The sequence below is a fragment of the Macaca nemestrina genome, chromosome 12, assembly GCF_043159975.1.
Source record: "Macaca nemestrina isolate mMacNem1 chromosome 12, mMacNem.hap1, whole genome shotgun sequence".
Classification (NCBI taxonomy): Eukaryota; Metazoa; Chordata; class Mammalia; order Primates; family Cercopithecidae; genus Macaca; species Macaca nemestrina.
The window spans coordinates 71,515,674-71,536,830 of NC_092136.1; the positions used below are offsets into that span (position 1 = coordinate 71,515,674).

The window sequence follows — 21,157 nt, forward strand, 5'->3', positions numbered from 1 at the left end:
CTAAATTATATATTTTTAAAGGTTGAATTTTATGGTATGTGAATTATACCTCAAAAGAAAAAAGAATGAATGTATATTCAATCAGAATGTGCCTATTGTTCAGGAGGCGGAGAGTGCCTCATACCTAGAGGCACCCAAAGAGGGCTGGATGTTGACCATCAGAGAAGCTAAAGTGGGGACCTGAAGACTGGAAAGGAAATGAGGCTGGAGACAAAAGTGCCTGAGATCCTGTCTGACCCATCTAGGGGTTTTGACTGAGCCCTGGGAAGGATCCTGCCCCTCCCTACCCCTGCTGGACTCTGAGCCCCTGGGAATTCCAGGGGCCTCCCTCAATTGTTTGTGCTTTACATCCCGCCCCAGTACACTGTCCATCTGCAAAGGCTGGTCAAACACACAGGCTTCGCAGGAGGCCTGGGTGCTATCCCTTAAACAAAAGGGCATTGAGATGGAAGCCTCAGCCCAGCCTCAAAGAGGATTCTTATGCAGCCTTCCTGAGCCTCCCATCCACATGAATGGAGGATCCTGGAGACCAGTCAGCCTGCCCAGCTGCTGCCTAGGGCTGTGCTCTCCTGCTGGTTAGCCTTTGCAGAATAAACAAGGTTTCTATCAATCAATCAATCAACGGGCCAGACTCCATCTGTACTGTGTGCCTTCTGAGTGCCAGCCAGCCTTGTGTGACTTACTATGGTGAAGGCAGGAGGAAGTGCCATACACCTTGCTGTGACACGGCTCACAGCCTAGGTGAGGAGAAATACACAAGAAGCAACTGGAGAGAAAAGCGAGGAGATGAATCAGTAAATATGACACAGCAATGGTGTGAGGCAGGTCAATTATCATCCCTACTTTGCAGATGAAGAATCTAAGGTTAGAGAGGTTAGACAACTTGTCCAAGGTCACAGAACTAACCAATGGTCACAGCTGGGATTCAAGCCTTGTTTTGTCAGACTCCAAAGTCCTCACCACTGCGTTCTGCTAATGATAAGAAATCCACTTGAAGGCCAGGTGCAGTGGCTCATGCCTGTAAACCCAGCACTTTGGCAGGCTGAGGCAGGAAGATCACGAGGTCAGGAGTTCAAGACTAGCCTGGCCAACATGGCGAAACCCTGTCTCTACTAAAAATACAAAAATTAGCCAGGTGTGGTGGCACACGCCTATAATCCCAGGTACTCTGGAGGCTGAGCCAGGAGAATCGCTTGAACCCGGGAGACAGAGGTTGCAGTGAGTTAAGATTGTACCACTGCAGCACTCCGCTCTGGGCGGCAGAGTGAGATTCCATCTCCAAAAAAATAAATAAATAAATAAAAGGAAATCCTCTTGTATCTGCATCCATTGACAGAATCACAAGGAGAGGAACATAAAGGAGGCAGGACATAGTAGAGCCTCAAAGTTCAGAAAGTGAAATTTTCTGAGGTTTTTTCAAAAAGGCAGAGACAGAACAGGAACTACAAGGCAAGCAGCATAAGTGAATATCAGAAGCACAGTAACACACTGGCTTGATCGTTTTCAACATTCTTGGATTTATCTCTGTTCCTCAGTTTCCAGGAAAATTCCTTGGGAGAAAAATTCCAATTGATTCTGGCTGTGCTGACATGAATTGTGCTATGATTTTGATTAAGCCAGGATTTCAGAGGAGAGACAGCACTTGGGCTACAGAAATGATGGTAGGGAGGCAGAGCCTGACAATTGCCCCTGCTGTTAGGCCCTGAGAGATTACAGCTTTGTGGTCCCTCAAGGGGCAGGACCATGCCCAAGATGATGCCTGACACATGTAAGCAGGAAGGTACTCCCATCAGTTCCTCATGTTCCTCAGTCATAAGAATGGTTGCTGATCATATTGATCCCCTCTCAACCCATCTCAGCTGCCAGTGCTGTAAAAACAAAGCCAGGGCCAGGCGCGGTGGCTCATGCCTGTAATCTCAGCTCTTTGGGAGGCTGAGGTGGGCAGATCACAAGGTGAGGAGATCGAGATCATCCTGGCTAATACAGTGACATCCCATCTCTACTAAAAATACAAAAAATTAGCCAGGCGAGTTGGCGGGCGCCTGTAGTCCCAGCTACTTGGGAGGCTGAGGCAGGAGAATGGCGTGAACCCGGGAGGCGGAGTTTGCAGTGAGCCGAGATCGCGCCACTGCACTCCAGCCTGGGTGACAGAGCGAGACTCCATCTCAAAAAAAAAAAAAAAAAAAAAAAGACAAAGCTACTTCATGTGGCCTCTGATGCCCTGCAGGGTCTGCTTATTCTAGGCTTCTGGCACCTTCCTCTAGCTAGAGTACCAGTGGCCTTTTTCAGTCCTTCACAGTGGCCTTGCTTCTTCCTCCTGCAGAATTCTTGTCAATAAAAGTTCCTTGCTGGGCGCAGTGGCTCACTTCTGTAATTCCAGCACTTTGGGAGGCCTAGGCAGGCAGATCATGAGGTCAGGAGATTGAGACCATGCTGGCTAGCACGGTGAAACCCCATCTCTACTAAAAGTAAAAAAATTAGTCTGGCGAGATGGCGGGCGCCTGTAGTCCCAGCTACTTGGGAGGCTGAGGCAGGAGAATGGCATGAACCCAGGAGGCAAAGCTTGCAGTGAGCTGAGATCGCGCCATTACACTCCAGCCTGGGCAACGGTGCAAGACTCCGTCTCAAAAAAAAAAAAAAAGTTCCTTGTGCCAGGAGAGCTCTTCCCACCCTTTTGCACCTAGACAAACTCTTCCTTATCCTTCACTTTCAAGCTCAAGCTTCCTCTGACCAGGGGAAATCTGGCTGTCACTGGCTCTCCTGATTCTCTGTCTCCTTCCTTTGCAGCATTTGTACTAATTGTAATTTCGCATTTGTAGGATTCATGTCTGACAAGGCTTTGAGCTCCATGAGGCAAGTCCTGTACATGTCTGACTGACTACTGATCTACCAAGCACAGTGCCACACACAGTAGGCACTATTTGTTTAATGAATAAATGATCGAACTACTTCATTTTTGTTTGTCCTCTGTCTACACGTTTATTATGACTATAATAGCCACAAAGTTTGCTTAACTTTTTATCATTTACAGAACACTTTTAGCCAGGCGTGGTGGCTCACATCTGTAATCCTGGCACTTTGGGAGGCCAAGGCAGGAGGATTGCTTGAGCCCAGGAGTTCAAGACCAGCTTGTGCAACAAGATGAGCTCTTGTCTCAGTGAAATAAAGAAACAAACGAAACACAAAACGCTTTCAATGGCTGGGCATGGTGGCTCACGCCTGCAATCCCAGCACTTTCAGAGGCCGAAGTGGGTGGATCAAGAGGTCAGGAGTTCGAGACCAGCCTGGCCAACATGGTGAAACCCCGTCTCTACTAAAAACACAAAAATTAGCTGGGCACAGTCGTGGTCATCTGTAATCCCAGCTACTAGGGAAGCTGAGGCAGGAGAATGGCTTGAACCTGGGAGACAGAGGTTGCAGTGAGCCGAGATTGTGCCACTGCACTCCAGCCTGGGCAACAGAACGAGACTCCATCTCAAAAAACAAAAACAAAAACAAAAAACAAACTTTCAATAATATTCAGTATTTGGCAACTATTTACATGCACAGTGATAAACACCACCACAATGGTCTGCTGCCCTCCAAAACTCAATGTTGTGAGGGAGATAAGGAAAGAGATAACCCATCCCAAGTGCTCTCACTTACACAGTACTTATATAGTACATAGTGCTATGGGAATCCACAGATACTGGCGTTGTAGGAGTTTTTAAATTATTTCAGGCAGATAAGAGAGGAAAAGAGGTCCATGGGAAGTTTTCGTTTTTTAAAGCATCTCCAGAAAAGTTTCTGGGAAAGCCCTGTTCTTAGAGCTAGGTTGGCAACCTTTGATATGCAAATGAAGTCCATTAAAAAAAACTGGGTCCACCTGGCCGAGCACAGTGGCTCACTCCTGTAATCCCAGCACTTTGGGAGGCCAAGGCAGGTGGATCACCTGAGGTCGGGAGTTCAGGACCAGACTGGCCAACATGGAGAAACCCCATCTCTACTAAAAATACAAAATTAGCCAGGCGTGGTGGCGCATGCCTGTAATTCCAGCTACTCAGGACATGGTGCCCTGCACTTGCATATTAAAATGCTAGGGTGGGAGGGCAGCTTTTTTGCGGGGTACATGAATGACATGCCTAGTCAAACCAATCCCTTGAGCCCTATGCAAATCAGATACCGCCTCCTCCAGCCTCTGTATATACCTGGCTGGTATCCATGACAGGTGGGGTTCCCTCTCCTGGCTTTGGAGACTCCCTCCCTCTGTCTCTGTACAGGGGAGCTTCTTCCTTCTCCCTTCCTTCTTGCCCCTTCTTGCCTATTAAACTCTCCGCTCCTTAAAACCAATCCAAGTGTGTCCGTGTTGTCTCATCTAATTCAACATGAGACAGGAGCCCTGGTGTCCCTCCACTCATCAGAGCCGTATCACTGGGGGATCAGGGAAGGCTTTCAGGAAGATGTGACAGTGATGACCGAAGGATGAGGAATTTTCCAGACAAGGAGTCACCTGCCTGAAATGCTCACAAGATCCTGGGAGAGTGATCAGACAAGTAATATCAAAGATATTTTACAGTGGAGGCCCCCGAGGAAACTGAGAGACTAGCCCAAGGCCACACAGGGCTGGCTGGGCTCCTTTTCAGTGGCATGACTTGTCCCTCCAGGCCCACTGCGTTAGGCCCTGGCTGTTCTCTGCTCATGGCCAACTGTCTGCCTCTGCAGGGCTTCTGGGCGGTTGACCAGCTGCTCCCACAACTCACCTACCCATGAAGTTACAGAGAAGTTGCTAATCCAATCTTTCCCAATTGCCTTCCATCACCCGGGAACAAACAATCAGAGCCACAGCAAGCCACATACCCCAGAAAAGAAGCCAGGCCCTGGGCCACTCTGTAGAACTGCTTGACAGGTACAAGGTCTACTTGAGCAAGCCTAGGGTTTCAGTGTGTGATCTGGACCCTTCCAGAAGGACTCAGTTTTCTCTGAACACTAGAGAACTGTATTTAAAAGTTATCAGTGGGGACCCCATGAACAAGACTTGGAAGCTAAGACATAGGGAAGTTCAGTGACTTATTAATGGTCACACAGCTTGTTAGTAACTATGTCAAAAGTAGAAACGAGGTCTTTTAATTCTAAAACTCTTGCATTCTTTCTGTAACATTATGCTGCCTTTCCAAAATCCTGGAAAGGCATTAAAAAAAACCTGTGTATACCCTAGCATTCAAAAAACTGTGTGAGGATCTTCAGAAGCTCTCACTGTAAGTATCAAATTACAGGAGTGATGCCCTTGAGGCCTTGACCTTTGGTCTAGGATAAAGCTTTTGTTTCAATCCACTGCAAGCCACAAGGATATTTACATACTTCCTGATTAAGAGAGCTGGATGTTTTGGTTGCTCTGATGCCAGTATTAATATCTTCCCATCCAGCCAAAATGATACAACAATCAATAAACAGACAGCCTCTCTGAGGCCCCGAGACAGCCAAATGTATTTAACAGCCAGGGTTTTGTTAATTAGATGAAATCCCTGGATCAATGTGCAGGACATTTACCTATGTTGTAGCTAAGCACATTCTGGACACCTCAATCCTGGCACATGGACAGCAAGTGCCTCAAGCCCCAAGCTGGGGCATCCAGGGACAAGAACCAAACCAAGCCATCAATGCAAAGCTAGAAGAAATATGTTTACCCCTCATCAAAGCCCAACCCTTTCTTTTTTCCTGAACTGTAAACCAAATCAGATTTTTTTTCCCCAAAGCCGTCTAGTAAACCAGCTTGGGCTAATATGAAGTTATTTATTTTCTAAAGCCATAAAACCAGAAATCAAAACAGGACACCAAAATAATCTCCTACATGATAATTTAAGAGGCAACATGGTACATATAGCGGGAAGTCAGAAGGAACCAGAGGTTCTACTGCCTAATTGACGTTTCCACTGGCATGTTAAATTCAGCATGTTTAAAACTGAACTCATAATCTTTCCCCCCAAACCCAGCGTTCCTCAGGGATCCACATCTCAGTGAATGGTAAGAGCATCTACACAGATGATCGAGCCAGAAAACTGAAATTCGTTAAGACCCTCTTCTCCCTAATCAGCCACATCCAATTCTATTCATTCATTTATTGAACACTTACTGTGTGGCAGGCACTGTGCCAGGCACTGTCCTAACCGCCACCAAGTCCTATCGAGCTTACTTCCTCCCCCTCTGCTGCTGACATCTTAGTCCACGTCACATCTTCTCTCACCTGGACTACTCCAGCTGCTTTTCAACCAGTCTTCCAGCATCCACCACAGATCTCTACCAATCTGTTCTCTACCAAACAACCAGAATGATCTTTTAAAACTGCAGATCTGTATCATGTCACAATGTGTACCTGTTAGTCTTTCTCACACATACACATACTGGCTGAAAATTCCTCAGTGGTTGCCCATGCTCTTAGGACAAAAATAAAAACTGTTACTATGGCCTACAGACCCAGTGTGGTATGGTCCCTGCTTAACTCCAACTTCATGTGACACCACTCTCCCCCTTGCTTTCTAGGGTCCAGCCTTATTGGCCTTCTCTCAATTCCTCAATTTCTCCACATCTTTGACTCAAGACCTTCCACCTGCTATTCCCTCTAACTGAACTGTCTTCCGCCTTTCTCTTCATCCTTAAGAGTTCACTTCAATCTCGTTTACACAGAGGTTTTGATCTAGGACTTTGTTCCCTAGAACTGAGAGCAATACATGTCTGCTGTTCATAAACCACCCAACCTGTGGTATTCTGTTATAGCAGCCCAAACAGACAAAGACAGTGGCCTTCGGTGATTAGCTTCTTTCACTTGGCATATTTTCAGGGTTCATCCATGTTGTAGCATGTATCAGTACCTCCTTCGAATTGATGAATAATATTCTGATGTACTGTTCTATCATATTTTTATGCAAAATATATCAGGCCCAGAGAGACCTGAGTATAAGACTCAGCCATGACCCCACACCCCTGCCCCATGCTTGGGGGCAATTGTTTAAAGCCATTTTCTTCTTTCTTTTCTCCCCTGTAGTTTCCTAACTAGCTGCCTCACCCATTACTTTCCTGTTGTTCCTGGAATATGTGATACAAAGAACAATGTATAGCCCATCAATAGCTTATGTTATTGTAATGTAAATTATTGGTAAACAACTTAAAAAGTGCCTCTGCTGCGTGGTGACTCAGGCCAATCCCAGCACTTTGGGAGGCCGAGGTGGGCAGATCACTTGAGGTCAGGAGTTCGACATCAGTCTGGCCAACATGGTGAAACCCCATCTCTACTTAAAAAAAACAAAAATACACAAAACTTAGCCAGGTGTGGTGGCGTGTGCCTGTAATTCCAGCTACTCGGGAGGCTGAGGTACGAGAATCGCTTGAACTCAGGAGGCGGAGGTTGCAATGAGCTGAGATCACGCCACTGCACTCCAGCCTGGGTGACAGACTGAGATTCTGTCTCAAAAACAAAGAAAGGGCTGGGCGTGGTGGCTCACGCCTGTAATCTCAGTACTTTGGGAGGCCAAGGCGGGCGGATCACCAGGTCAGGAGATCGAGACCATCCTGGCTAACACGGTGAAACCCTGTCTCTACTAAACATGCAAAAAATTAGCCAGGCGTGGCAGCGGGCGCCTGTAGTCCCAGCTACTTGGGAGGCTGAGGCAGGAGAATGGCGTGAACCCAGGAGGCAGAGTTTGTAATGAGCTGAGATCGCGCCACTGCACTCCAGCCTGGGCGGCTGAGCGAGACTCTGTCTCAAAAAAACAAAAACAAAAACAAAAACAAAGAAAGTTCCTCTTGTTTTTCCCTTTAAAAACCCACTTGCAACTGTTGCTAATCTGGAGCATATATTTATGGCAACTTGAATCTAGACTCCTGGGTTGCAGTCTCCAAACTTGGCCCCAATAAACTCTTTCTACTAATTTTGCTTTAGTTTTTTCCTTTAGGTTCACATTTCCACTTTTTGGCTAATATGAATAATGCTGCTATGAACACTCATGTATACGAGTGTTCATGTTTTCCTTTCTCTGGGGGCATATTCCTAGAGTGGACTTGCTGGGTCTTATGGTAACTCCTGTTTAACATTTTGAGGAACTATCAAACTGTTTTCCAAAATGGCTACACCATTTCATGCCCACCAGCAATGTATGAGGGTTCCAATGTCTATGAGGGTTCCAATGTCTCCACATCTTCACCAACACTTAACTTCCTCTTATTAGTCTTTTTTATTACAGCCATCCTAATGGTATCAGGTTTTGACGTGAATTTCCTAATAAGGGTTGAGCATGTTTTCAACTGCTTATTGGTCATTTGTATATTTTCTTTGAAGAAACATCTATTCAAATACTTTGTCCTTTTTTTTTTTTTTTTAAGAGACAGGGTCTCACTCTGTTGCACAGGCTGGAGGGCAGTGGTGCAATCACAGTTCACTATAACCTCCAACTCCCAGGCTCAAATGATGCTCCCACCTCAGCCTCCCAAGTAGCTAGGACTACAAGCACATGCCACCACATCTGGCTAATTTTTTTTTTTCTCTTTCAGGCAGAGTCTTGCTCCATTGTCCAGGTTGGTCTCAAATTCCTGGCCTCAAGTGATCCTCCTGCTCAAGCTGCCAATCATGGCCAGCCCATTTTTAAATTACCTTTTACTGTTAAGTTGTTAAGAGTTCTTTATGTATTCTGGATCTAAGTCCCTTATCAGTTACATGATTTGCAAATTATTCTCCCATTCTGTGAGAGTCTTTTCACTTTCTTGATGGTGCCCTTTGAAGCATGAAAGTTTTTAATTTTGATAAAGTCCAATTTTCTTTCTTTCATTGCTTGTGTTTTGGAGCCACATCTAAGAAAGCTTTGCCCAACCCAAGGTACAAAGATTTACTCCTATGTTTTCTTCTAAGAATTTTATAGTTTTACTCTTACATTTAAGTCCATGAACCACTTTGAGTTCATTTTTATGTATGGCATTAGATAAGGGTCCAACTGTGTTCTTTTGCATGTCGATATCCAGTCGACCCAGCACCATTTGTTGAGAAGACAAATTGTACTTCACTTTGAAGTACATAATTATAGTTGCATAATTAGTCATCTGACTCCTAGTTGGACTGTGCCAAGAGGGCAGGGATTGCGCCAGTCTTGTTCATTACTGTTATCTGCCACATTCAGCCCAATGCCTAGTTCCGAATATGCACTCATAAGTATTGGCCTAATGAATTAATCATTTTGTTATTAGTAGCAATGGCTCTGCCACTCTGTGGGGTTAGGTATTACCATTTTCTTTTTTTTTTTTTTTTTGAGACGGAGTCTCACGCTGTTGCCCAGGCTGGAGTGCAGTGGCGCGATCTCGGCTCACTGCAAGCTCCGCCTCCCGGGTTCCCGCCATTCTCCTGCCTCAGCCTCCTGAGTAGCTGGGACTACAGGCGCCCGCCACCGCGCCTGGCTAATTTTTTGTATTTTTAGTAGAGACGGGGTTTCACTGTGGTCTCGATCTCCTGACCTTGTGATCCGCCCGCCTCGGCCTCCCAAAGTGCTGGGATTACAGGCTTGAGCCACCGCGCCCGGCCTAGGTATTACCATTTTCATGTTAGTTGGAAGGTAGGTAATTTGTCCCTTGTTTCACTGGCTCTCAATGTTTGACTCATGTCCTTCTTCCTCACCAGAGGGCACACGAGCTCCTCCAGGGCAGGGACTGTTTCTCCTTCCTCATTTTGTTGCCACCCTCCTCCTCCAAATTCAGCTCAGGGCTAGGCGCAAAGCACAGGGTGGACAGATGGGCGACTGAGGGACAAACAGAGAGTCAATCAATGTTCTCCACAACCAGATCCCTACCTATCTCCAGTCCCTCCTGGCCTCAGACTGCGATCCAGCAACACAGAACAGCAAGTGACTTCCCCTCCCGCACACCCCCCAGGCTGCTCCTTGCCTCGTGCTACCACATATGCTGCCCTTTTTGCCCGGAATGCCTTCCCCTTCTATTTACAAAGCCCAACTGATATTTTAAGTCTATGACCAGGTGTCATTTCCTCTAGAAGGCTTTCTCAGATCCCCCAGGCTGTTTGTCCTCTGGTCTCCTACAGCCCCTGTAGTTTCCTGTCTCACAGCATTGACCACCCTATTGCCACAGCTTACCCCTGACTCTGTCACAACGGGCAGGAATCATGCCTGCTCAAGTGTTCCCTGTGTCAAGCAGAGGACTCAGGATAGGGCAGATGCTCTTTGTCAAATGAACAAATAAATCCTGGAGAAAAAGAGCAGGCAGTCTGAGGCCCAAGACTGATCTCACCAGGCTTCCTTTATTAGACAGCTTGGGCTGATAAACAACTGAGGGAAGCACTCAGCAGAGGCCTAGCCCCCTGCCGGGAGAAGGGAGATGGGTAGGGGTGTTGTCTTTCACCCAGTTAGTCCTGAAGGAAATGTGATCTCCGCTGGGAGAACAGGAGGTCTCACTTTTCCCAGTCCCAGTCCTGACAACTCCTCACAGGGCTTGGCCTGAGCCTGGACAGATGTGCCTCCAGTCTGCCTTGTGCCCTAGGTTTCGGGTGAGCAGTTCCTCAGGCTCAGGTTTGGGATAAGCACAGGAGCAGGACCACCTGCTCACACTGCTGACAGGTGGGAGGCCAGGCTTCCACTTCTGAGGAGCCAGAGATGGATGAACTTAAGTGCCTCACGGGAGAAGGGAGGAAATGGATGTTACACAGGGAGGGAGGCAGGGAGGGAGGGAGGCAGGGAGGGAGGGAGGAAGGAGAAGAGACCTGGCCTCCCTCTGATACAGCCAAGGGGAGTGTGAAAGACTCTGGACTGCTTACTTCAGGTACACTGAAAAGTCAATAAAAAGCAAAGAAAGAGTCACAAAAACCAAGTAAGTGCCACTGTGCTGTGGAACAGGGTAAAAGATGGTAGAAAACGCAACCTTGTCCCTGCCCTTCAGGAGGCACACAATCCAGCAGTTTCAGATGAAATACAGTCCACAGACTTCTTCCTATAAAGACCAGTGTGGCAAGTGGCATTCAGCGCCACTTCTCCAACCTGACCTCCAGCTTTTCTTCCACAAAAGGAGCTCCCTCCTGTGACAAGCTGCCATGGCCCTTCCTAGATGACCCTCGTACTCTCCCAGACCAGAAGGAAGGTTAAGGATGAAAGTGGCGGGAAAGGGGCAAATGAAGATGAGATCACACCCAGCTGGGAGGAATCCAAGAAGGCTCTGTAAGGAAAGCAGCACTAGAGCTTTGAAAGGTGTAAGCAGAGGATAATGAACACACAGGGCAGAGGGCCGTCTGTGTGGAGGACTCGCATCCAGGGCCCATGGACTGAAGATTCCAGGGTGTCCTTGAAGAAGAAGATCGAGCACCTCCCCCTTTGGAGCAGAAGAGCCTTAGGATTCTGCCCTTCACTATCCAGAACTTTCCCAAGACTCTGGGGCTAAGGACAGGAGCTAGGGGAGGTCAAGTAGAGACAGGCACAGTACAGAGCCCCAGAGAGGTCAAGTGGGGAAGAAGGGTAAAGGACAGTATCATTTACTAGGTCTGAGTTTGTTCTAAATACTGCTATCATTGACCATACCAATCATATACACGGTGGCCCAATCATATGTAACCTACAGTCACGCGCTACACAATGATGTGTTGGTTAACAATAGACTGCATTTAGGATGTGGTCCTATAAGATTATAATGAAGCTGAAAAATTCCTATCCCCTTGTGACACTGTAACTGTCTCAACATCACAGTGCAACAAATTACCTTTTCTGTATTTACATATGTCTAGATACACAAATACTTACCATTGTGTTAGAATTGACTACAGTATTCAGGACAATAATGTGCTATACAGATTCCTAACCCAGGAGCAACAGGCTATACCATACATAGATTAGGTGTGTGGTGGGCTATTACCATTTAGGTTTGGGTATACTCTATGATGTTCACACAGTAATGAAAGTGCACTACTCAGAATGTGTCCCTATTGTTAAGCAACGCATGACTGTATGTGTAAATTTAAAAAAGAAAAAAATGAGCATGGGATTCTATCCTGCTGTAGGCAGGTCTGTTGGGTAGAGCTAAGAGCCCAGGACACAGAGTAAGAAATAAAGAGCAGCAGGAACCACCTGTACAGAGTCTAGAGTACAGAAAGGCTGAATAAGGACCTGCTGTAGGAATTCCAGAAAGTTTCCTTCTAGCAAGGATAGTCAGGCTCCCTCTACCCCCACCTGCAGTGCCCAGCAGAGGCCCACTCATTCTTTCATAATCAAGAACTGCTTTGGGGGAAGGGGAGGCCTCCTTCAGGCCTTCATCATCTTGAATCTGTCTTACTGAAACAGAAGCAGCCTCCTAACAGATCGGCTCTCAGCCTTTCCCCAATGCAGTCCATCCTTCATTCCTCTGCAAGTCAGCCTTAACTGGGTCATTCCCCTGCTCAAAAACTTCCCACGTCTCCCCACTGTGTATACAGTAAGAGTTCAAAACTCCTCACCCTGGGCATGGCAGGCCTTGGACATTCCAGCTTCTCTCAGACAACCTTCCCTCTTTCCTGACACTCTGTACAAATCCCACCTCAGGAGGATCAACATATTCTGCAGGCCCAGCAGCCAGCCAGCATCTGCTTCCCGCCTTTGCTCAGCTTGCTCCCAGCTCTGTGGTCTTGTATGAGATGGGCGCTGAGGGCAGGTCTGTGCCTTGCTCATCTCTGATGTCCTCACGTGGAGTGAAGGGAGATTCTGACAGGGTCATCCTGACCAAGTGAGGTGGGACAAGAGGAGGCAGGAGAAAAGCAGGCTACAGCCTGGGGATACACGTGAAAAGCCCCCACAGACACTATCCATATGAGAATGAATTGTTCAGAAAAATTGTCTGAATCACACATACACTGTTAAGTTCAATTACTTTCTGTATTTTGGAGGTGGGTGTTTAATTGCTATTAGAAAAACATGTATTTGAAAGAACTAAATAATCAATGCTTGGCAGCTCAATGGAATAGGGTAGTGGCATCCCCTGGGGGATGGAAGAATGGATTCCCAACATTGCTGCTCTGCAAATGTACCGCCAAAAGGGGAAAGCCGCAGCCTGGCAGCCCTCAGCAGTAGCCAACAGGTGATTCCAGGGTCAGCAAGGGTCAGTTGCCATACTCGTAACTCCCTTGCACTGCAGCAGAATGAAGCAAGGCACATCTGTTTCTCGAGGAATGAAGATGCCACACACAGCCTGCAGTTATGAATGGCTCTTATAACAACAGGATGACATCTGTGCTTGGTTTTTAAGATGCATCATTGCATGTTTATTAAACTATTGCTCCATCATATTTATTTGGCTACAAAACAACTCCCAGCCCATACTTCCAAAAGTGGTTTATTAAAAACTAAGGCTTGAACATTAATACTCAAAAGCACTCTTGAGAATCAATAATAATGCTGCAGATAAAATGAAAGGGAATCAAAGCAGTAAGTCTTGGTGGGGCCATGGCTGCTTTTCAACATTTTCTTGTATGTTCAGGAAGCTGAAGTGGGGAAGAACACTAAGGGCCTGTAGCACTGGGTGTGGAAATAGCCACCCCAAGACCTGACTTCTTGTCTAACATGCGGACATGATGGCAAGGAAGGGGGGTGTCCTGTGGCCACCTAGTTCTATATAAAGGGCCAAGAGAGGCCAAGGTTAGGCCCAGTGGGGGCCAGTAGTTTCAACAAGAATAAGACCTCTGCCCTTAACCAATAGCCCTGTAACTGATGCCCCATGCTGGCCCCAGTCTGAGCATCCATCCTGGACACAGACTCTGCCCTGTACCTGGCACTGGGTTGAACCTAGTTGAATCTTGCCCTTGCCGAATAATAAGCCTCAAATTCAACCTCCCAGTGGTCACTGGGGACTAGCTGAGCCAGTGAAGCTACAGAAATGCAGTCTGTCCCTGGGCAGAGCCAGGTATGGGCCCCTGGCCCTGAAGGCAGGCATTTCTAGCCCCAGACCTTCTGGCAGATGGTCTCTTCCAACTCTGTCCCAAATCCCCAAGCACTTCCATAGATGCCCACCTGCAACCTATCCAGTCAGCAAGCAGTAACACGTGGCCATCCCCAAGGAAATGACAACAAATCAGAAGATTCAGAGAAGAACCCACAGGATGTGGGGGTCGGGGGGAGTCCAAACCAACCCAGTGAAGAACAAAATAGCTGAAGGAAGGCCGGGCGCGGTGGCTCAAGCCTGTAATCCCAGCACTTTGGGAGGCCGAGGCGGGTGGATCACGAGGTCAAGAGATCGAGACCATCCTGGCTAACACGGTGAAACCCCGTCTCTACTAAAAATACAAAAAACTAGCCGGGCGTGGTGGCGGGCGCCTGTAGTCCCAGCTACTCGGAGGCTGAGGCGGGAGAATGGCATGAACCCAGGAGGTGGAGCTTGCAGTGAGCCGAGATCGCGCCACGGCACTCCAGCCTGGGTGACACAGCGAGACTCTGTCTCAAAAAAATAAATAAATAAAATAAAAAATAAAAAATAGCTGAAGGATCCAGGGATGTTTGGGAGCTGACTCCCTACCGAAAATATCTAAGGGGTGATCTGGGTCAAGGGAGCCCAGGTGACTCTGTAACTACAGAGATGTCACAGGGGACAGTTCCCAGCTTAGGGTGAGGATTTCCTCTAAAGCAAAGTCATCACACAAGAAGAGGCTCGCCCTGCTCAGCCTCTCCTGTCAGGGAGAGCAAGGCCTGGGGTTCAACTCACCTGGTGACTTCTTGCACATTGTTGGCACGGGCAGCTTCCAACAGGGCTGCATCTGAAGAGAAAAGGGGCACTGGTCAGATCCGTGGCCAGGACACACCTGCCTCGGGACTGCATGGAGGGCCCACTAAGACAGTAGCAGTACTTTAACAAGCAAACTGATGCCACAATATATAATGAGAAAGCTAATCATTCCCTTCCCACATGGTGGCCACTGTTAACAACCTGACTTCCACACCTTTCTACTATACAGCCCAAACTCTTAACTCTTCTCATCATAGAGGGAATGCATGTCAACTGCTAGCACCACGTCTTGCCTATGGTAAATAGTGTGCTCTTCATAATCTATGAAGCTCTGCATAGTATGTTTTATGTTCCTGTAAGAGTTATTACTAACCATTCCCTGACCTTGTCCGCTTTCTCCCTCAACCCTAGTTCTTCAACCCAGTTCTGAATCTTGATGTCAAAAGTCATAAACCCAAAGGGAAAGGTAGAATGAGGGGAGCAAGCAGGATGCAGGTCTCTCTGAGGATGCAGAAGGCCTCAACTAGGAGTCTTTGAGATCTGGCTCCATTCCACTCCCACTACTCACCACGTGACCATGACAGCTCTTCTCCCTCTCAACCACAGCTTCCCTGACTGCAAAACACAGACAAAACTCCTTGCCCTGCCAGCTTCACAAGGATGTCAAGGAGATGAAATTACGGTTGAGACGTCTGCAAACTCCCCAGTGCTAAGCACAGGAAAGGGAGACCCAAAGCAGAGATTCTGGTTAGGAAACACTAAGCCTAGAAGAAAAGCAATGCTAGCTAAGTCAGTCTGACCTGGTCTGGGCAGCCTGCAGGCTGTTGCCACCACCTTGTGGCCATAGAGAAAATTGGATTGACTCAGAAAAACTCAAAAGTCAACAGGAGAGGCACAACTAGCTCAATATCAGGTACATGGAACCCTGTGTGCCCAGCCTGGTTGTGAGCTACACTGCTGGGCACTGAACGGACTTATAGCCAGCCCTGACTCAGGGAACTCTCAGTCCAGCCAACAGACTCACCCATGAGCAAATGCACTGGAGTGGAGTGAAAGAGCAGGATCTGGAGACAGTCAGACCTGGGGTCTAGCCCGGCTCTGTCGCGTATTTGCTGTATGACCTAGCACACTTATCTAACCTCCTGAGCCTGAGTTTCCTTATCTGTACGATACACCTTATCATGCATATGAAAGCCAGTCCTGTGGTTCAGACACTGATGCCTCCTGGCCTAGATTCCAGTGACAGGTAATTTCTACTTACCTCACCAAGTGTACCCAAAGCACATACCCAAGCATGGCTCAGACAGCCACCAGCTGGGAGGAGATCAAGACTTCCTTAGAGATGGCTGTATCCACCCTCCCCTCACTCTGCAGAAAAAAATGTGGCTTCTACAAGGTTACAGAGTGAGGAATGAGCTAAGAACCAGGGCCTCCTTGCTTCTAAAGGGGTTCAGTTTCTACCACACTGCACTGAGGGTCAAAACTCTAATTCAAGGGGACAGGGTAGCTGGCAAGTCAGTTCCAGCAGGAACTGGTCACGGCTTTGACCATTATCTATTATACACAGAGCCTGGTATTCTTGCTGGAGATCATAGGCCACAAAGTCCAGTTTGGAACCCCCAGGAACTTCTTAGGCAAGACCTCACCAAATACACTGGACTCAGAACATTCCCTGCTCATGAACCTTCCATGACTCTTCACTGCATACAGAAGAAATTCCAACACCCTCACCCACCCCACCCCTGACTGGCATCCAAGCCCCACTCCATCTGCTCTCATCTCATTCCAAAGACCTTATCTTCCAACCAAGCTGGCCACTGAGAAAGCCCCTGCTCACACCATGGTGCCCTGAAACTCTAATTTCCATTCCCTGAAGCCTTTGCATGGAATATAATCCAAGTCTCACACATTTACTGAGCACCTACTAAGTTCCAGACACTGTGATGGACAAATGATGTCTAGGTATTAGGGAAAGTTGCTGGTATAACCTGAAAAAACAAAAGAGAAGATACATTTCCTGCTCTCATGGGGCTCACAAAGTCACTCTCCTTTTCATTTCTACTTCATCCTTCAGAACTCAAGTTCGAATTTCCCATCCTCTGGGGTCTCCAACACTTCAGGAAGGCTTTCCTGACCCTACTGGCCCTCTGATCCCCCAACAACACACAGCACCACTCACCAGCCCTACATTCCAACTGCCTGCACTATCCCCTTGACTGATTTTGTGTTAAGTTAGGACTTCCCACACACCTAGCCTAAAACTAGACGCACAGTGGGTACCCCCAAAAATGCTGGAAGTTACAGGATTACAGCATGCCTAAGCTAGATGCCCTTAGCGTCTATGTCAACACCCTCATTTTGTAGATGAGGAAACAGAAAACCACTGAGGAGACGCAAAAGTCCAAATTCACAATGAGAGTTAGACACAGAACCAAAACAAGATCCCCAGTGTTGTCTCTCCCAGACCAAAGTCCTTCCTTTACAACTGGCCACATCAAACGAATGGAAGTCAAGGCACTCCCCACTCCCCCATTCTTGCTCCAAATTCTCAGAGCTTGGGGTGCACAGAATCTATGGACACCATGCCTCAGTCTGTCTTCTTGATGAATGACTAAGAACCTGAATGGCTGGATTCACATAGGTCATAGGTCTGGCTCTCTGTCCACTCTCTCAGCTGCTGCTTAGCTTCATGGATCCAGATGAGATGCTAATCAGGATCAGCCAGTCCCCCAGCACTTGCCCTTGGGCCTCCAGGAATCCACCTTCCTTCTCCTACCAACTATCCCACATGGCAAGATCACCTAACAGCATGTGAGACCAGACATAGCAAAATCCTGACACTGACAGACTCAGGCCGCTTAACTCCAAAAGGAATCAAAATAACAGTACTGTAAAAATGTTAAGAAATTATCCTTCACTATATAAATAAATTGGCCAGGAGCGGTGGCTCACACCTGTAATCCCAGCACTTCAGCAGGCCGAGACAGGTGGATCACGAGGTCAAGAGATCGAGACCATCCTGACCAACAGCTAAAAATACAAAAATTAGCTGGGCATGGTGGCGCACGCCTGTAGTCCCAGATACTCGGGAGGCTGAGGCGGGAGAATAGCTTGAACCCGGGAGGCAGAGGTTGCAGTGAGCCGAGATCGCGCCACTGCACTCCAGCCTGGCGACAGAGAGAGACTCCGTCTCAAAAATAAATAAATAAATAAATAAATAAATAAATAAATAAATAAAGGTCAAGGTGGCATTAAAACCGAGTCAGGTTCTTCCTGACTCTGGCACGTTTGGTGACGGGGGTTGGCGGGGGGCAGTCTGGCAACTTCTCTAAACCATCTAGAAGTTGCCCTTAAAACACCCCATAGTTTCCGTTTCCTGGAGATCTCAGGAAGGAGGAATTGGACCACGCAGAATATGAGAAACATAAGGGGACCATGCTGTAATATTAGATGTTTAGTCCAAGATCCCCATTGTACAGATGGATAAAATCATGCCCAGAGAGGGGAGGCGGATCTATGATAGGAGATTATACAACTCTGAGGTGATGAGGTCTCTACGGCAACACCCTGCCCCTGTAACCAGATGATGTCTGAGTCCCTCCAAGACTTAGGCTCTAAAGATCTAAACCTATAAGTACCTCCCACCCTTCTAAGATAACGAAGTTAGGACAATCTTCCCGCCTCTCCCTTCCTCAGATCCAGATCTCATAATCACCCTTGTTGGACGGACTCTTGCTGTAGCAATGAACAACCAGCGCTGTGGCCAGGGCCCACATGCTCAGTCCGGCCCTGTTGGGGACCCCGTTCCAGCTGTCCTGTCCTGGAAGTGTTTCTTCGGGGCCAAGAAGGCGTCCCCAAGTGGCAGCCGCGAGGCATTTGGTATCGAAGCGTCCTCCCTGGCGCCCCCAGGTGGCTGCCCCGCGTCCGGAGAACAAGGCCAGCGATGTTCCAGGGCGCCCCCCGGCGGCTGCCCTCAGCCACTGAGGCTCCCCGAGACTCCCAGTGGTCACATTCGGGCCGGAAGCACCTCCATGGCCCCGGAGCGTTGGGGACCTGAGCAGCCGGAGGAGTAGCCGTGGCGCCAGTGCTTTTCTCCTCAACACCAGGGACCCCAGCATCGTGACAGCTGCTTCGATAACCCCGCGGTGCCGGCCCCTGTGCTGGCCACGTCTAACATGGCTGCCGCGGCGCGTTCGAAGACGCCGCGAACAGGGTGGAGTTGCGCACTACCTCACGGGAGGGGTAGTCCACAGCCCTAAGCCTTTCCCCAGCTGGAGAACAAATAAAATACGCTTCCCAGAAGGCTGTGGGACTACGTCACAATGACTGCAGACTTATAGGAACCCGGGGCATGTTGGGAAATAGAGTTCGGGTGAAGGGGCGTGGCGATTAGAGCTAAAGATTAGAATCCCACGATTTCTTTCCTAGTTTAGTTGAAGCACACGACACAATTTTTTTTTTTTGAGACGAGTCTCGCTCTGTCGCACAGACTGAAGTGCGGTGGCGCGATATCTGCTCACTGCAACCTTCGTCTCCTGTGTTGAAGCAGTTCTACCTCAGCCTCCGGAGTAGCTGGGATTACAGGCGCCCGCCTCCACGCCCAGTTAATTTTTGTATTTTTAGTGGAAACGGAGTTTCACCACGTTGGCCAGGCTGGTCTCTTAACTCCTAATCTCAGGCTATCCGCCCGCCTCTGCTTCCCAAAGTGCTGGAATTAGAGGCGTGAGCCACCGCGCCCGGCCCACAATATAATATATATGTATTTTGTTTGTTTTGTTTTGAGACGGAGTCTCGCTCTGTCGCCAGGCTGGAGTGCAGTGGCGCGATCTCGGCTCACTGTAGCCTCCGCCTCCTGGGTTCAAGCGATTCTCCTGCCTAAACCTCCCGAGTAGCTGGGCGCTCGCCACCACGCCCAGCTAATTTTTGTATTTTAGTAGACACAGGGTTTCATCATGTTGGGCAGGATGATCTTGATCTCCTGACCTCGTGATCCGCTCGCCTTGGCCTCCCAAAGTGCTGAAATTACAGGCGTGAGCCACTGCGCCCGGCCCGAGGCACTCAAATATTTTTTTCAGTGAATGGATTACTCTCATTAGTGTGGGAGAGTATATGAGCTTTGGCATTCAGGCAGACGTGGATTTTAATTTTGACTCTTGCATTTACATGCGTGACCTTGGATAAACTCCCTTTACCTCTCTGGTAGTTAATTCCTCATTATTGTTGAAGATAATTCCTACCTTCAAGATGATTGCTCGTATTAAATAAGATAATATGTAGGAAGCCCCTAACACTGTCCCTGGCTCACAGTAGGTCTTTAAGAAATGGTAGCGGCCGGGTGCGGTGGCTCAAGCCTGTAATCCCAGCACTTTGGGAGGCCTAGGCGGGCGGATCACGAGGTCAGGAGATCGAGACCATCCTGGCTGACACGGTGAAACCCCGTCTCTACTAAAAAATACAAAAAACTAGCCGGGCGAGGTGGCGGGTGCCTGTAGTCCCAGCTACTCGGGAGGCTGAGGCAGGAGAATGGCGTGAACTCGGGAGGCGGAGCTTGCAGTGAGCTGAGATCCGGCCACTGCACTCCAGCCTGGGCGGCAGAGCGAGACTCCGTCTCAAAAAAATAAATAAATAAATAAAAGAAATTGTAGCTATGATTGTATTCTCTGCTCTGTGTATTCTACACTTCCTCCAGGCAAATACTGAACTTCTCATTTCCACATCCCTTAGTAAGACAGGAATGAATGAACGACTATTATTTTGGGGTTTTTTTGAGACAGGGTCTCACTCTGTTACACAGGCTGGAGTACAGTTGCCACTGCAGCCTCAACCTCCTGGGCTCAAGGGATCATCCCATCACCTCAGCCTTCTGAATAGCTGGGACCATAGCTGGGACCACAGCTGGCACCACTGTGCCTGGCTAATTTTTTGTTATTATTATTACTTGGGTAGAGACTAGGTCTTGCTATGATGCCCAGCCTGGTCTGAACTCCTGGGCTCAAGCAGTCCTCCTGCCTCAGCCTTCTAAAGTGCTGGGATTACAGGCATGAGCCACTGCGCCTGGCTTTAATAACTTTTTTTTTTTTTTTTTTTGAGATGGAGTTTTGTTCGTTGCCCAGGCTGGAGTGCAATGGTGCGATCTCGGCTCACTGCAACCTCCACCTCCCAGGTTAAAGCGTTTTTCCTGCCTCAGCCTCCTGAGTAGCTGGGATTACAGGCATGCACCACCACACCTGGCTAATTTCTTTTGTATTTTTAGTAGAGACGGGATTTCTCCATGTTAGTCAGGCTGGTCTCCAAACTCCCAACCTCTGATGATCCACCCGCCTTTGCCTCCCAAAGTGCTGGGATTACAGGTGTGAGCCACCGTGCCTGGCCTTGAATAACTATTTTTAAAGCATTTTTAAGGCCTGGCGCGGTGGCTCACACCTGTAATCCCAGCACTTTGGGAGGCCGAGGCCGGTGG

At 48.2% G+C, this 21,157-nt stretch overlaps 1 protein-coding gene across 4 annotated transcripts in view; it reads right to left on the reverse strand.

Moving 5' to 3' along the window:
- Window positions 1-18,968, reverse strand: part of LOC105468702 (ClpB family mitochondrial disaggregase) — a 148,439-nt gene extending 129,471 nt beyond the window's left edge. For 3 of the 4 annotated variants that reach the window (XM_011718943.3, XM_011718940.2, XM_011718939.3), the window contains exons 1-2: window positions 18,413-18,968; window positions 14,677-14,728 (exon numbers count right to left, since the gene is read on the reverse strand). In XM_011718943.3, the coding sequence (XP_011717245.2) occupies window positions 14,677-14,728; window positions 18,413-18,815 (455 nt within the window). In that variant the 5' untranslated portion in view covers window positions 18,816-18,968. The remainder of the gene's footprint in view (window positions 1-14,676; window positions 14,729-18,412) is intronic. The other variant, XM_011718941.3, reaches the window with a different exon arrangement.
- Window positions 18,969-21,157: the final 2,189 nt, after the last annotated feature.